General features: G+C 31.1%; 3 protein-coding genes across 3 annotated transcripts in view; 2 read left to right on the top strand and 1 right to left on the bottom strand.

Moving 5' to 3' along the window:
- The first annotated feature begins 356 nt into the window (after nt 1-356).
- On the top strand, nt 357-7,083 carry Msk (importin-7 msk). The gene is made up of 19 exons (XM_083101964.1): nt 357-585; nt 1,363-1,444; nt 1,533-1,683; nt 1,779-1,937; nt 2,034-2,190; nt 2,280-2,470; nt 2,559-2,732; nt 2,805-2,950; nt 3,023-3,186; nt 3,331-3,450; nt 3,538-3,864; nt 3,940-4,126; nt 4,429-4,652; nt 4,740-4,832; nt 4,926-5,152; nt 5,272-5,477; nt 5,632-5,904; nt 6,000-6,143; nt 6,298-7,083. The coding sequence occupies exons 1-19, from the start codon at nt 502-504 to the stop codon at nt 6,363-6,365; spliced, it is 3,177 nt and encodes a 1,058-aa protein (XP_082958090.1). The 5' UTR covers nt 357-501; the 3' UTR covers nt 6,366-7,083.
- A 3,463-nt stretch (nt 7,084-10,546) lies between these two features.
- Ubce2m (NEDD8-conjugating enzyme UbcE2M) lies at nt 10,547-12,641 on the bottom strand. The gene is made up of 4 exons (XM_083101945.1): nt 12,327-12,641; nt 12,167-12,261; nt 11,771-11,977; nt 10,547-11,321 (listed from the first exon to the last, which is right to left on the bottom strand). The coding sequence occupies exons 1-4, from the start codon at nt 12,427-12,429 to the stop codon at nt 11,181-11,183; spliced, it is 546 nt and encodes a 181-aa protein (XP_082958071.1). The 5' UTR covers nt 12,430-12,641; the 3' UTR covers nt 10,547-11,180.
- A 192-nt stretch (nt 12,642-12,833) lies between these two features.
- S6kl (ribosomal protein S6 kinase like) overlaps nt 12,834-14,840 on the top strand; it is a 45,199-nt gene continuing 43,192 nt past the window's right edge. The window contains exons 1-7 of the mRNA XM_083101944.1: nt 12,834-12,967; nt 13,343-13,476; nt 13,669-13,763; nt 13,870-14,137; nt 14,212-14,296; nt 14,390-14,497; nt 14,580-14,738. Coding sequence (XP_082958070.1) covers nt 13,420-13,476; nt 13,669-13,763; nt 13,870-14,137; nt 14,212-14,296; nt 14,390-14,497; nt 14,580-14,738 — 772 coding nt within the window. The 5' untranslated portion in view covers nt 12,834-12,967; nt 13,343-13,419. The remainder of the gene's footprint in view (nt 12,968-13,342; nt 13,477-13,668; nt 13,764-13,869; nt 14,138-14,211; nt 14,297-14,389; nt 14,498-14,579; nt 14,739-14,840) is intronic.

Below are 14,840 nucleotides of genomic sequence, written 5' to 3'. Positions count from 1 at the left end.
AGTTGCAAAGCAGCTTTTTCTGCTGAACGCAGCCATTACTAGATTTTCCGATGTAATTGGACGCTGATTGGCCGGAACTGAAACTAGAAACCAATCACGTTCGATTGTTACTTAGCGGTTGAGTCCGCTGAATGCGGCCAATTGGGTGCATCCAGAAGCACAACCGCTCACTGAGCGGCTAAGTAGCACTCGAATGTGATTGGTGAATTCGAAGATAGAAACCAATCACATTCAATTGCTACTTAACCGCTCAGTGAGCGGTTGGGCTTCTGGATGCACCCATGTAATATTCGACACATGATCGTAGATGGCATCTGACACGCTCTGCTCTCCGACCGGATGCGACCATTCAAAGCTGATCTGTGCCGCCATGTTGTCACGTGATCGCACGGGCAGGCAAGGAGCAGCATTGAGGTGAATGCGCCGGGTCAAATACGAGGTATCGGTCGCAAAAATTCAAGCGTCTAATTAATACGGTGAGAGCTGAGGCGGCCCGGAGCGATGGATGCGCGAAAGCTCACGGAGCTGCTGCGGGCGACGATCGACCCCGCGCAGCAAAAGGAGGCGGAGGGACAGCTTAATCAGGTATGCGTGAAAATCACGGGAGGACCGTGATCACGAGCGAAAACGTGCTCCTCGATTCGCGACAGGGTGGCGAGAGCGGGTGGAGGGGGAGGAAGGTCTCGGGGCTCCTTGAGGGAACATGTGGCTCGCGCTTTATCCTCGTACCAGGATATCTCATGCACGTAATAGATGAGAAGATACATCCTCGTCGAGGATGTATCTTTCGCCGCTAAAATCATTCCCGGATTCTCTTTTCTGTTTTTTTTTTCTTTTTTACAGACGCCAATTCTTATCGATTCGAAGTTTGGCCATCGATGAAAGAAATTGGAGAAACCGCGAGGAAGATGATTCATGCTTGTTTCATTTTCGGAGTATTCGCGTTTGAGATGGATTCGCTCGGTTTCGTCGAGTGATACTGAGACCCGTATTTTTGTTCGTTAATCTCTTTTGTACGATGTGCTCGCGTCCAAAAGGATAATCTCAGGGACATTTTATCTTTCGGAGCAAGAAAATAATAAAATAAAGTTCCCGCAATTATACTTGTACTCGCGAACGTGTATTGAATTGCGTACTAATCCACTACATCATCGAACGAAATTTTTCGATAGCTTGTAATTTCCTCATTCATATCATGTATGTCACTGTATGTATGTTATTTTTATATATTTAGTATTTAAACATATATGCTGTACATATACTTATATATTCTGAAATTTGTTACAAGCCTGTAGAATGTTGTAGCAATAATATTTTAATCATGCAGCATATGAGTGGATATAATGGTATTGAATTTTTCAGATTCACAAAATCATTGGTTTCGCTCCAACGCTGCTACAGGTAGTAATGTCAAATGAAGTTGATGTACCCGTTAGACAGGCTGGTAAATAACAATTTGTAATTTTTTTGCGCTATGTACAATATTGAAAATAAAACTTAAATTATATACACGATATTTTCTTATCTTATAGGTGTAATTTACTTAAAAAATTTAATTACTTCAAATTGGGCTGATAAAGAGGCCGATAGTGGACCCATAGAATTTAGCATTCATGAACAAGATCGTGCAATGATACGCGATGCCATAGTAGATGCAGTGGTACATGCTCCAGAAATAATTAGGCAAGTTATTATGTTCCATTTACATCATTAACTAAGAATATATATACATATTGTAATTGTAATAATATATATTTTGTCCTGCATTATATATTTAGAGTACAATTAGCGGTATGCATCAGTAATATAGTTAAATATGACTTTCCTGGGAGATGGACACAAATAGTGGACAAAATTACGATATACCTTCAAAATCCAGATGCTTCGTGTTGGCCTGGTGTTCTCCTTGCACTGTATCAGCTTGTTAAAAATTTTGAGTATGTATATTTAACTGTAAACTTTCAATGTTTTAATATATAGTACATATGTCCCATGCAGTATATGTTTTATATGTCCCCTACTTTGATAACTAGGTACAAGAAAGCAGAAGAGAGGGGACCATTAAATGAAGCAATGAACTTGTTATTCCCTATGATCTATCAATTGATATTACGCTTATTGCCTGATTCATCCGAACAATCTGTCCTACTTCAGAAACAGATACTAAAAATTTTCTTCGCTCTCACCCAGGTATGTAGGAAATATCAAGATATAAGAAAAAATATTTGTTAGAATATTTTGAAATTTTTGATGACATGTGTGTTTTATTCTCTCTGCAGTACACACTTCCCCTTGACCTTATTTCAAGAGAAGTATTTTCACAATGGATGGATGTAGTAAGACAAATAGCTGACAGACCAGTACCACCAGAGATCAATAATGCAGATCTTGATGATGACGAACGCGCGGAACTGCCTTGGTGGAAATGTAAAAAATGGGCGTTACATATTTTACATAGAATGTTTGAAAGGTAATTATATAAGTTCATTATATAATGAAGTTCAAATGTTAAAAATAAGAAGAAACGTTTATATTCTGATATTACATTCTAATTATAGATATGGTAGTCCAGGAAATGTCACCAAAGAATATCAAGAATTTGCTGAATGGTATTTACAAACATTCAGTGCTGGTATTCTCGAAGTTCTTTTAAAAATCTTGGATCAGTATCGTAGGAAAATCTATGTCTCTCCTAGAGTAGTACAGCAATCAATTAATTATATTAATCAGGGGTAAGAATTGATAAACGGTTACGTTTTGCCATGGAGGATTAACGTGATAATAACAATCTTTTGAAATTTCAGCGTGAGTCACGCATTCTCTTGGAAATTTTTGAAGCCTCATATGTTTGAAATTATACGTGATGTTTTATTCCCTATCCTCTCATATTCCGCCGCCGATGAGGAACTGTGGAACACTGATCCTTATGAATACATCAGAGTAAAATTCGGTAAAATCGAGTTAAACAGCATTTAATTTAACCATTTTAGAGAACTTTGCATATTTATTAGTTTGCTTTCAGATATTTTCGAGGATTTTGTTTCGCCCGTAACAGCAGCACAAACTTTATTGCATTCAGCATGTAGAAAACGAAAAGATATGCTTCAAAAAACCATGCAATTTTGTCTAGAAGTTTTAACTAGTCCAAATGCAGATCCAAGACAAAAAGATGGTGCATTACATATGGTATGTTTATAGAAAAATATTTGTGTTCCTTAGATTTTTTATGGATACTCTATACAATTTTTGTTATATATATATATATATATATATATATATATATATATATATATATATATATATTAATGTAATATATGAAATTTTATATAGATTGGAAGTTTGGCTGATGTTTTATTGAAGAAGAAAATTTATAAAGAACAAATGGATAAGATGTTATTGCAATATGTATTTCCCGAATTTAATAGTCCTCATGGCCATATGCGAGCAAGAGTAAGTAAAATGATAAATGTAAAATTATCACTATTATGTAATACAAACGCGATATGATAGTGACAATTGTATTAATTATATTTTCAGGCTTGTTGGGTGATGCATTATTTTTCAGAAATTAGATTTAAATCAGAACAAATTTTAGTCGAGGCAATTAGACTGATTACAAATGCTCTCCTTAATGATCAAGATTTGCCTGTTAAAGTTGAAGCAGCCATAGCACTTCAAATGATGCTTGCGGCGCAGACTAAGGCTCAAAAGTATATCGAACCGTTAATAAAACAAATTACGCTCGAATTATTGACTATTATAAGGCAAACGGAAAATGATGATTTGACAAGTGTTATGCAAAAGATTGTCTGTACATATACTGAACAACTAATGCCAATCGCTGTAGAAATTTGTCAACACTTGGTAAAAAACTTGATAATGTATAATCTTGTTAAAGAATGTATAAAGTAGAATATCATGTTACATCTTTTTTTTCAGGCTGCTACATTTAGCCAAGTGCTCGAAACAGATGAAGGTAGTGACGAGAAGGCGATAACAGCAATGGGCCTCTTGAATACAATAGAAACAGTTTTAACAGTAATGGAAGAGCATCCTCAAATTATGTCACAACTCGAACCAATTGTTCTCCAAGTAGTAGCTCATATCTTTGGACAAAGTGTAATGGGTATGTTTTTTTTTTCGTATATTAAAATTTTTATTAATATTTAAAATTGATATTGCGATTAAAAAATAACATTGATATTTGTTTGATGATATTTTGAAATATTTCGGTTTATTCGTCTTCAATTAGTGTTAAACTTTAATTAAGTTTTTTGCAATGGAATTATTTGATTTTATTTTTGACTTTTAATATAGATAACGTTCATTATTATACTATATATAGATAAATTTTATTTTTTTAATAGAGAGAAAAAATAGTCACAGTTTCTTAATATTTTAATAATATTTTTGTTTTCCCATTGTTAGAATTTTACGAAGAAGCGTTATCGCTTGTTTACGACTTGACGGGCAAAAGTATATCTGAAGACATGTGGAAAGTTCTGGAGCTCATGTATCAGCTTTTCCAAAAGGATGGTTTCGATTATTTCACTGATATGATGCCTGCGCTGCATAATTACATTACTGTCGATACTCAAGCGTTTTTATCGAATGAAAATCATATTTTGGCTATGTTCAATATGTGTAAAGCTGTATGTACTTCAAAAGGATTTTCTCTATAAAAAAATCCAAGTCAATACAATTACTTTCTAAATATGACATTATTGTCTATATCATAGGTTTTGACTAGTGAAGGTGGTGAAGATCCTGAATGTCATGCTGCCAAACTGCTAGAAGTCATAATTTTGCAATGTAAAGGACATATAGATCAGGTAATGTTACAATGTCAAAAACTAGAAATTACATGCAAATAAACGTAATTATTAATTTATGAAATGTGATATGAATAATTGACTCAATTTTAGTGTATACCATCACTCGTACAATTAGTGTTAGAGCGTCTAATGCGCGAAGTTAAAACCTCAGAACTGCGAACGATGTGTCTTCAAGTAGTTATCGCTGCTTTATATTACAATCCTGCACTGTGTCTGCAAACAATGGACAGATTGCAAGGAAACTTTGATCAATCGGCAGAACCACTCGCTTCGCGTTTTATCAAACAATGGATCAATGATACAGATTGTTTCTTGGGGTATATATTTTTTAGAACGCATAAAATTTAAAAAAAAAAGATTATAAGATATATAAAATTTTAGATTTAGATTTACTTCTACAGCTTGGAAGAATGAGATGTGTCATATTTCCTTACAGTTTACACGATCGTAAATTGTGCGTTCTTGGATTGTGTACCTTAATCAGCATGGGTCCTGCGCGACCAGCCGCTGTGAACGAATGCGCGACACAAATAATACCATCCTTAATCCTATTATTCGAGGGTCTGAAGAGAGCATATGCTGCTAAAGTCGCAGATGAAGACGATGACGAGAATGATGAAGAAGAAAGCGATATTGATGAAGGTAGGGGAGACAGAGAGAGAGAATTTGTTTAATATATATTAAGTATCTATATATAATTTTTAATTTCTGATACTACTAATTTACGATTAAATATCTACTAATTTATTATAATATAAAAAAAGCTAACTAAATTGACTAATTCGATAATTTTCAGAAGTTTTGTCTTCTGATGAGGATGAAATAGACGATGCTAATCAAGAATATCTCGAGAAACTACAGGACAAAATAACGCGAGCGTCCACTCAACATGGTTTTAATGTTAATGCAACTATACAAGATGGTCATGGTGATCACAGATCCGATGTTGATGATGATGATTCAGAATATGACGGCAACGAAGAAACCGCTCTCGAAAGCTACATTACGCCCCTAGATTCTGACGATTCCAATCAAGATGAATATGTAGTTTTCAAAGAAGTTATACAAAGTAAATATTTGTAGAATAATTTTTATAAAATTAATTTTATATAAAAAATATCAACTATAATCTTTTTTTATATATTTTTTAAAATTCTGAATTAGATATTGAAAGAACCGACATGACCTGGTACAGAGCGTTAACGAGTCTCTTAAGTCCTGAACAAGAAAAGGCTCTACAAGAAATTATCCTGTTGGCAGATCAGCGTAAAGCAGCTTTAGAGAGTAAAAGAATCGAACAGAGCGGAGGTAAATTTATTTCTATTTTCAATAATTTATTTAATAATTATAATTGAGAAAGATAATTGCTTGCTACATAAATAAAAATTATAGTGAATGTTATTTCTCTGTATATTTTTTTATTTATTTAAATTCATGAAAAATGTTTTTTTAAATTTTTTAGGTTATGCCTTTCACTCACAGACTGTGCCCACCTCATTTAATTTTGGTGGAACACCTTTAAGTCGATAAAGACTTGTAATCACATTTGAATTTTAGATTAAGTAAGTAAACAAATTATACAAAATCTGGAACAGCCATTTGTAGCAATCATTACTATATGATTATTTCTAAAACATTACGCATTTCATATTTCCTATTTTTGTGTAAACTAATTGTACATTACTAAAGCAATTCAACAAAGTCTTACTTTAATACAATGACATTAACACTTTATCTCCATGAGATCAGTCTTGTGCATACTGTTGTTTCATTAGTCGAGACAGCAAATTTGCCTTGTAGTGGTTATAAGACAGAAGAAATGTTATGGTCATACAAAAGAAAAATATGTATGTACATTCTCTTTTATACAAATTATACTATAAATTTTACTCATATGATTTGACTCAATCGAAGTATTATATCCAGCAAGCTATATTTTCTTGAAAATTCTTGATGTAATTATTGTTTCATAAATTATTACTCATAATAATCAACATATTCATAATATTAAATTATTATATATATTTTATTTTGAAGTAAATTTTTGAGTTGCAAAAGATTCTAGCATGGCTTGCTAGATACATACTCTTCGTATATAAAATGTATATTTAATAGCTTCAAATCGCATGTCTTAGTCTAAAATTGTTTTAGAAAAACAAAATCGCCTAGGTTATATAATTATATAGATATTGTGTTAAAAATTGTTGGTATAAATATATCAAAAAACTTTGGGTATGTGTATAAACTATATTTGATATTATAAATGATTAATTAATTCAGTAAAATGTTATGCAATACATTTTTAGATCTACTTGCGAATTACTATTCTACAGCAAAAAAGAAAGTGTAAATTGTCAAGATTAAAAAAAATAATCTCAAAATTATGTTACCTATCAGCAAAATATAGATAAAAGTAATTTAGATTTTTAAATAAATACTGTTTTTTCAAGTTTTTGTTTAAATGTACATTTTATTATATATATATATATAGCCACACATTCTGTGCACAGCTATTACTTTATGTAAATCCCAGCACAGCTTACTTTATTTTGGAAAAGATAATTTTACATCACATATTTTATCTGATATATCCTGAAAGATGGTGCTGCATCAAATTGGCTCTTAGCTGTCTGGCTTAGCAAAAACAATTTAAATAGATTCTATAACTATGTAACAAAGTCTTTGCAATCATAGATCTTATGGAATATAATTACAGTACACCATTTAAAAGGGATTAAGAGAACATAAATAAATTTAAAAATATAGCTTTTTTTTCACATGAAGTGTGTATTGTAATTATATAAAACAAACTCCAACCAGAAATAAACTATAAATATCAGAGCCCAAAATGATAAAGGCGTACAAAGAAGAGGTGTTCTGTGCTGTGGTTAATGAAATGATTACTGCACAAGTGCTTTTTATATCAGGATGCAAGAAAATACATGCATCAATTACATATTGCTTCAGAGTACAAGTCATGATCTATATTTTCAAATTTTTTACTAAAATATTATTGGATTAGTGAAACTACATGTTTTTCATCAACATTTTGTTGAGAAAAAAATATACACATTTATAAATATTATTAAATATTATATAAATATATATTAAATACATAATCTGTATACATTTATATATTCATATATAAATATACATGATATATGTACATGATATATATTTATACTTATATATATATATATATATATATATATATATATATATATATATATATATGTATTTAATATATATTTATATAATATTTAATAATATTATATATATATATATATATATATATATATATATATATATATATATCAGACTTTTATTTTCTTTGCCGAATATGTGATCTTAGCTGTTTCACACATAAAACTGCAAGAAATGTGCAATAATTTTAATTACATGTAATATAAATTTTTTTTCTGATTTCTTGGTCCTATATAAAGATCCTATATACAGGGTGCATGCAAAGATATAACAAGAATATGTAGTAGATTATGTTAATAATCAGTATGTTCAAAAAATCGCATATATATATAAAACATATAGAGAATTATCGTTATTTAATAACTTCAATAAAATTTTAGCTGCAATTTTATAAAGAATTTAATATATAGGATTCAATAAGAAAATATTCTTATTGAAAATCAAAACAAACTAACTTTACAATCTCTTAATATGCTCCAAGCATAGAATTGCTGTACATGATTAGATTTTATTTGTTCATAATAAATATTAGTGTTCAAATTTAACAATATAAAATAGGATAAAAAATAGAGAAAAATGTATGTTTATAATACTCAATATTTTTAAAATATTTATACTATACATAAAGTGCATGTGTCTCTGTTTTTTAAATTTTAAAAGGCTGGAAATATTTTATGTAACAAAAGATGATTTTAAATTGTAAATATCAGAAAGTTACATGGCTGATTATATATTATGCAGTAAAATTGAATTGTTTACTAAGAGATGTTTAAATTATAAATAAAAAGGTTCTGTAGATATACACAAGATATATTAAAAAGAATCATTTTTCTAACAATAATACTTAAATTGTGCATTCCTTGTATCTTTACCAATTTTATTTTGCAGTACTCTGCTTTTAATTTTACTTGGATTACAGCTATTATTGATTTCTTGCAGCGTTTATATCTAGAAATATATATAAAGTGTAACCAATTTCTAATCTTATCGTATTTACTTTATGAATGATACGACGCGCTCAATAAAGATGCCATCACTCTACATATTGTGATTGAACTATTATTTGTTATTATTGATTAAAATCTTTGTGCATGTAATGAGAAAAAGTTAATTGATTAAGTCAATTTTTCTCAAAGAATATTTAAAAAAGTGCCTTGAGATGTTTAATGCAGACGGGACCTAAATTAAAGAATACAGCAGAGTAAGCTGTAGGTCGGAGTGAGGCCAGGACACTTCTCTAGTTTATAAGTTCTATAAGTATACTGTGTACTAAAGTATAATAAATTAATAATAACTGATAGAGAAGACGAAAAAAATGTTCCTTTGCTCTTTATAGGATATGAATCGCATCTTCTTTGTAATGAATATTTACTGCACACATTCTCTCGCAATTTTTATATAATGATTATTATAAATAATCATGTAGCAGCAATGAATTTTACGACAAAATCACATATACGCTTAAGTCTTCATATTGTATAAATCGATAAGAGGTAAGATACAACTGATATACTGATGCTTTAATACACGGAAGTTTGTAGAAACTTCGCTATTAAACTGAAGATGTAGTTTCTATATATATATATATATATATATATATATATATATATATATATATATACATGCATACATACATATATATATGTGTGTGTATGTATGTATGTATATTGATATTGTATATTTGTCATTTATTTATTTATCCAAAACCTTTATTTCTGGAGTTTACAATATATTTGTGAATTTAAGCATTTAGCTTTCTCTTTTACATTTATTTAATCCAAATATATTTAGTAAACAATAAAATATACGCAATCGCGTGCAATAATTTGGAATTCACAATTGTAAATCATTGATTTTTTTCAAAATAAAAAATTTTGAAAAAAGATAGCAAATCTACTATTAATTTCGATATATGTAAAAAGAATTTTTTGTATAAATATAGCTCTTCTGTCCTATAGTAATCTATTCTTCTGACTTTCAGCAATTAGTTACTATTGTGAACTCCAAAAAATGTATAATAGATTCATTAGAAGGATATATATGATATTAGCTAAATATTTTGATTTATACATCAATACAACAGACAGGAGAAAGAGAAGAATTGGTAGCAATTTTAACACACTTTGTTGTTTCTGTGATTCTTGCATGTATCACAATTTTTTAAAATTACATTGAGATATGCTCAATTATTTTACATAGACTGTACAAGCGTGACATTCAAAATACACTTTCCAATGTTTCTAGTAATGATAAAGTATAATAATAAAATAAATTTTGTAGCATAAAAAATTTCATAATTGTATTGTATCTCATAAATGTTAGCAATTGCTATAAAATTTGTACTTATATATAGGGCAAAGAAAATCAATCTTCCTCTCTTTGTGTGAAATAAATTCAAATTTGTTTTAATAAAAACATTGATCCTCATTTTTATGTAAGAAAAAGATTCAATCCAATTTTTTTTTTGGATAATAAAATATACTGCTTGTGGAAATCCAAACAAAACATTTCCAGTTCCGTAACAGCCTTATATTCCACTCTCAGTCAATACATAAGTTAAATTACTTGTACATATATTTAAATGAGGAGCAGATTTTGATAGATGCTGCAGTGAAAAAAAAGCTATAATGAAAATAGAAGCTATATATATTCGGAAAATAAATATTTTTTATAAATTAAGATACCTATAAAAACACAAAATGGAGTTAAAAATTTAGGATCTGGAAAATTCCGAATTTTGGAGCTTCAGAATTACTGTGTGTATCTAATACAATTAAATATTTTGCATTGTAACATCTATCATCTATTATCTGCCAAATGTCAAACTATATTTTTACAATCCCTTCAACACTGCACTTCAAATTCACTAAAATAATGCCATGGCCGATAAACATTTTGATAATTATTGAAAGCAAAATGAATGATGCATCCGTTTCACTTTAGGTTTATTAACAGAAAGTATTCGTCCGATTAAATGTATATAGGCCTGGCAAGACATAAGGAAAGTAAATATGTTAATGTTGTCACACAAATGACAATGAGGACACCGTGTAGTTCTGCATCCATTCCATATTTTAGGATTTTTTCACCTACAGGGAGTCCTTGGTGAAGCATGTACAGCATTGATGGCGAGGCACTGTATCACTTGAGACATCGTTCGAAATAATATGATCCTACATAACCACCCCGCATTGCTTTTGCTACATTTTGTTCAAATGCCCTTCTATTGTTCTGTAGAACCTCAGCAGCATCTTTATTTAATGGATCCTCAGGATTTGGTTCCTGTTATTACATTTATTTATCAATTTGAATGTAAAATAATTAATGTAAAGTAATTAACAACAATTAAAGATATTAAAAATATTATCATACTAAAAATAAAAGATTATATTATTATAACATATGATCTTAAAAAAAACTCACACACACACATGTGTGTGTATGTATGAATTTTATGTGTAAAGTTTCTTTCAAGATATAACTATACATATATATATATATATATATAAATATAACTATATATATATAAAAATATGGATACATGAGATCATGCTAAAAATAAGAAATTATATCTTTATATTTTAAAAGAAACTTATAAATTTACATTGTATTTGTATATGTATGTGTATGTGTAATATAAGTTTTAATATGACATATAAATAATAGAGATATACTTCGCATATATAAAGTATATTGCAATTTGCAAGATATATTAATGGAAAAAAACATACTAGGAAAAGATACTGGAGACCATAGACAATGGAATTGATCGTGAGTACAGGCTTCCAATCCTCTCTCAAAATATTGAGGCACACATTACCATCCAGGTCAATATTAGGATGATAAACTTGAGTTTCGCATTTCACTTTTGGTGGTTCGTGCGGATAATTGGGTCCGACTTTGAAACTAAACACAAATCTACCACCTCTATAAAACCCCTGAAACAATCAATTGATTGAGACATATCATTGATTAAGGAGAATCACCATCAATCTTGACAAGAATTGTCAATTCAATTGTTGGTGTCACAAATGAATCATTTATAGTTTTGAGAAGGCAAGAGTCAGTATTCGATCCAATATCGTAAGGAATCTCCGAAACGCTCCGGACAATACACGTGTACTCACTTCATCCGGACAGATGATTAACTTAAAGCTTAACAGATCATCGGGATCCGGAAATTCCGTACCGCATGTTTTTGGAAGATTGAGTTCGTTTATGTCTGAAAAAGGAACGCCAGAGATGAGAGACGTAGCGGCGTGGACGCGTCGCTAAACAATCCCGAACCTTTTGTGATTCTCAGCTGCGCCGCGGACGCCTTCTTCTGGGTGCCAGCCTTGGGTGACTCGCCATCTTTTTTCGCCTGCTTCAACGAGAATAATTTGATCATAGTTAGATCGCGCGCCAAACGCGGACTAACATGCACGTATCTCTCGGACTGAGGACTGTCGCGATCGCGGATGGCATACAAAATCGTGCCTATGGAGACCAACAATTTTTTGACACCCGCGCGGGATCAATCGTTCGGTTGGTCCCGCACCACACACTCCACACGCACGAATCGGAGCAGCAGCAGCAGCAGCTAGTGTCACGTGGACGGATGGTGGTCGCGAACACGCTGATGTCACGGCATCGCGCGAGTACGATAACATACGGAATCCTACCGATCGATCAGGGATCGACGGAGGGTTACCCGCTCGACACTCGGCAATTTATTTTCCCGTTCGGGAGATGGCGCTGTCGGTGCGATATCGGACAGCCAATCATATTTCACGCGACGTCATCTACTGTTTGAATTTCGACGTCCTTGTATAAATTCAAATGGCGCGCACTTATTGCTCGTGAGATACGTACGCTGTTTTTTTTCTTCGCAATAAGACATACCCTTAACAAGACTTCTAAGTGCGTCCCGTGAATTCTTATCTAAGGTAACGTATGTTTATTTTATAATTTTGTCATATACGTCTCTGTCGATTTTGCAAAAATTGCGAGCAATCCGCGTATCTTTGCGTGCGAAATCCTTCCATGATGTGTAATTATTCATCATAAAATGGTGTTTTGTTTATTTACGATCATTGTAAGAAATTTACAATTTTTTATTTGCTATTTATCTATCGAATAATTTTAATATAGTAATTTAATTTTCCGAAACTTATAATTGTTAATTTTAATCATTAAAATAAACTCGCGACAGCGATTGTTGCAATTTTGTATGCATCATTGCATGTTAATGACGAGAATGTAACATGTATACAAATGAATTAGCGATATATCCGATATTTGAACTTCAAATAATTTGACAGCAAAATGACGTTTCTAAAAGCGCTGTTTTCGAATTGTCACCCGTTCGTTTGAGAGAATCGATCATTTGGAGCACTGGATGGGCAATTCTAACGCCAAGGAAAACTATCATAATTATCAGCAGTATGATAGTCAGGTGTGTTTCTCCAAATATATATTCCTAACCTGTAACAAAATTATTTATATGTCATTAAAAATGTATTTTCTCTATCATATATATATTTCTTTTGCTATATATTATAGTTAAATATATATACATATACGCACTATATTATAGTTAAATATACGTGTCTCATGTGCTAACGATAATGATATTATTAATTTACAGTATAGCCTTAGCAATTTACTTAGCGGAAGCTGCGTCACAACAACACAGGCTTCTAATGGGGAACAAAGATCATTATCTCGTGCTTCTCACAGAAGGTGAATATATTTAATATGTTAGATAATAATTCATCTTTAATAATAGATTTTTATCTTAAATATTATGGCTGAGTAATCAAACTAAATTTGTACTTGTTATTTTCAGTTGGACCAATGGCAATCTACATGATATTTATGCATCTTCCAAAACAGTATGGCCAGTTCCACGCTTTCAGTCAATCTTCCTCCCAGAATTCTCAATTAAAGAGATACCCATGAAGACAGGATACACTTTCTTAGATATAATAGCCAAAGGCACTTATGGAAAAGTATATAAAGTACAGAAGCAAGAGACTGGTCAAGTCTTTGCACTGAAAGTCATTAGCAAAGCCAAGATAATAGCAGAAAATTGTGTCAAGCAAGCCAAAGAAGAGGTACGTATACATGTCTAAAATAGGAATTACTTTGATAAATATGCCATTTGAGAAATTTGATATTTTATACTTAGGTAGCGATACAAAGAATGATTGGACATCATCCTTTCATAGTGAATTCTATCCACAGATGGCAAAGCAGAAAAACTTTGTATATATGTACGTACATATTTCTATTACTAGCATTGAAGTTTTAACATAATTATTTAAGTACAAACTAAGATAAATTGACAAAAATAAATAATGTTACAGTGATGGATTACATTTCTGGGGGAGAATTACTTTCACTAGTCGAGGAGTTTGGTTGTTTACCCGAAGAAGTAGTTAGGATATATGTAGCTGAAATTGCTTTAGCTATAGGTAAGAATAATTTCAATGACACATTATTGCTACTGCATTATTAACATCTATATATTTAAAAACATGTATATATCATGTATAGATTTTCTACACAATGCTGGCATAGTACACAGAGATCTGAAAACAACAAACGTTTTGCTTGATGAAGATGGCCATGCTGTGATAATTGATTTTGGTTTTGCCAAATGGTTGCAACGCACAGAACGTACAAATACATTATGTGGGACACCCCTCTATATGGGTAAGAAAATTTCAGATTAAAGATATAAAAGTATACTCGCGAGTTTTCTTACATGCAATTTGTTAAAAAAAAAAGATTAATAATTTTAAATATTGTATATTT

The sequence above is a fragment of the Camponotus vicinus genome, unplaced genomic scaffold (genome assembly GCF_025532165.1).
Source record: "Camponotus vicinus isolate PSW18456_S1 unplaced genomic scaffold, iyCamVici1.0 SCAF_6, whole genome shotgun sequence".
NCBI classification, from domain to species: Eukaryota; Metazoa; Arthropoda; class Insecta; order Hymenoptera; family Formicidae; genus Camponotus; species Camponotus vicinus.
The sequence above is the reverse complement of the archived record's forward strand: the minus strand, read 5'-3'. Positions and strand labels throughout refer to the sequence as shown.

Bases quoted from the DNA above. Each gene is read 5' to 3' on its own strand.
- Msk (XM_083101964.1), top strand. From the start codon at position 502: ATGGATGCGCGAAAGCTCACGGAGCTGCTGCGGGCGACGATCGACCCC. The intron at 2,471-2,558 runs GTAATTATATAA...TTCTAATTATAG, and splicing joins TTACATAGAATGTTTGAAAG to ATATGGTAGTCCAGGAAATG. The intron at 2,733-2,804 runs GTAAGAATTGAT...TTGAAATTTCAG, and splicing joins ATTAATTATATTAATCAGGG to CGTGAGTCACGCATTCTCTT.
- Ubce2m (XM_083101945.1), bottom strand. From the start codon at position 12,429: ATGATCAAATTATTCTCGTTGAAGCAGGCGAAAAAAGATGGCGAGTCA. The intron at 12,262-12,326 runs GTTCGGGATTGT...TTCCTTTTTCAG, and splicing joins GCAGCTGAGAATCACAAAAG to ACATAAACGAACTCAATCTT. The intron at 11,978-12,166 runs GTGAGTACACGT...TGATTGTTTCAG, and splicing joins TAATCATCTGTCCGGATGAA to GGGTTTTATAGAGGTGGTAG.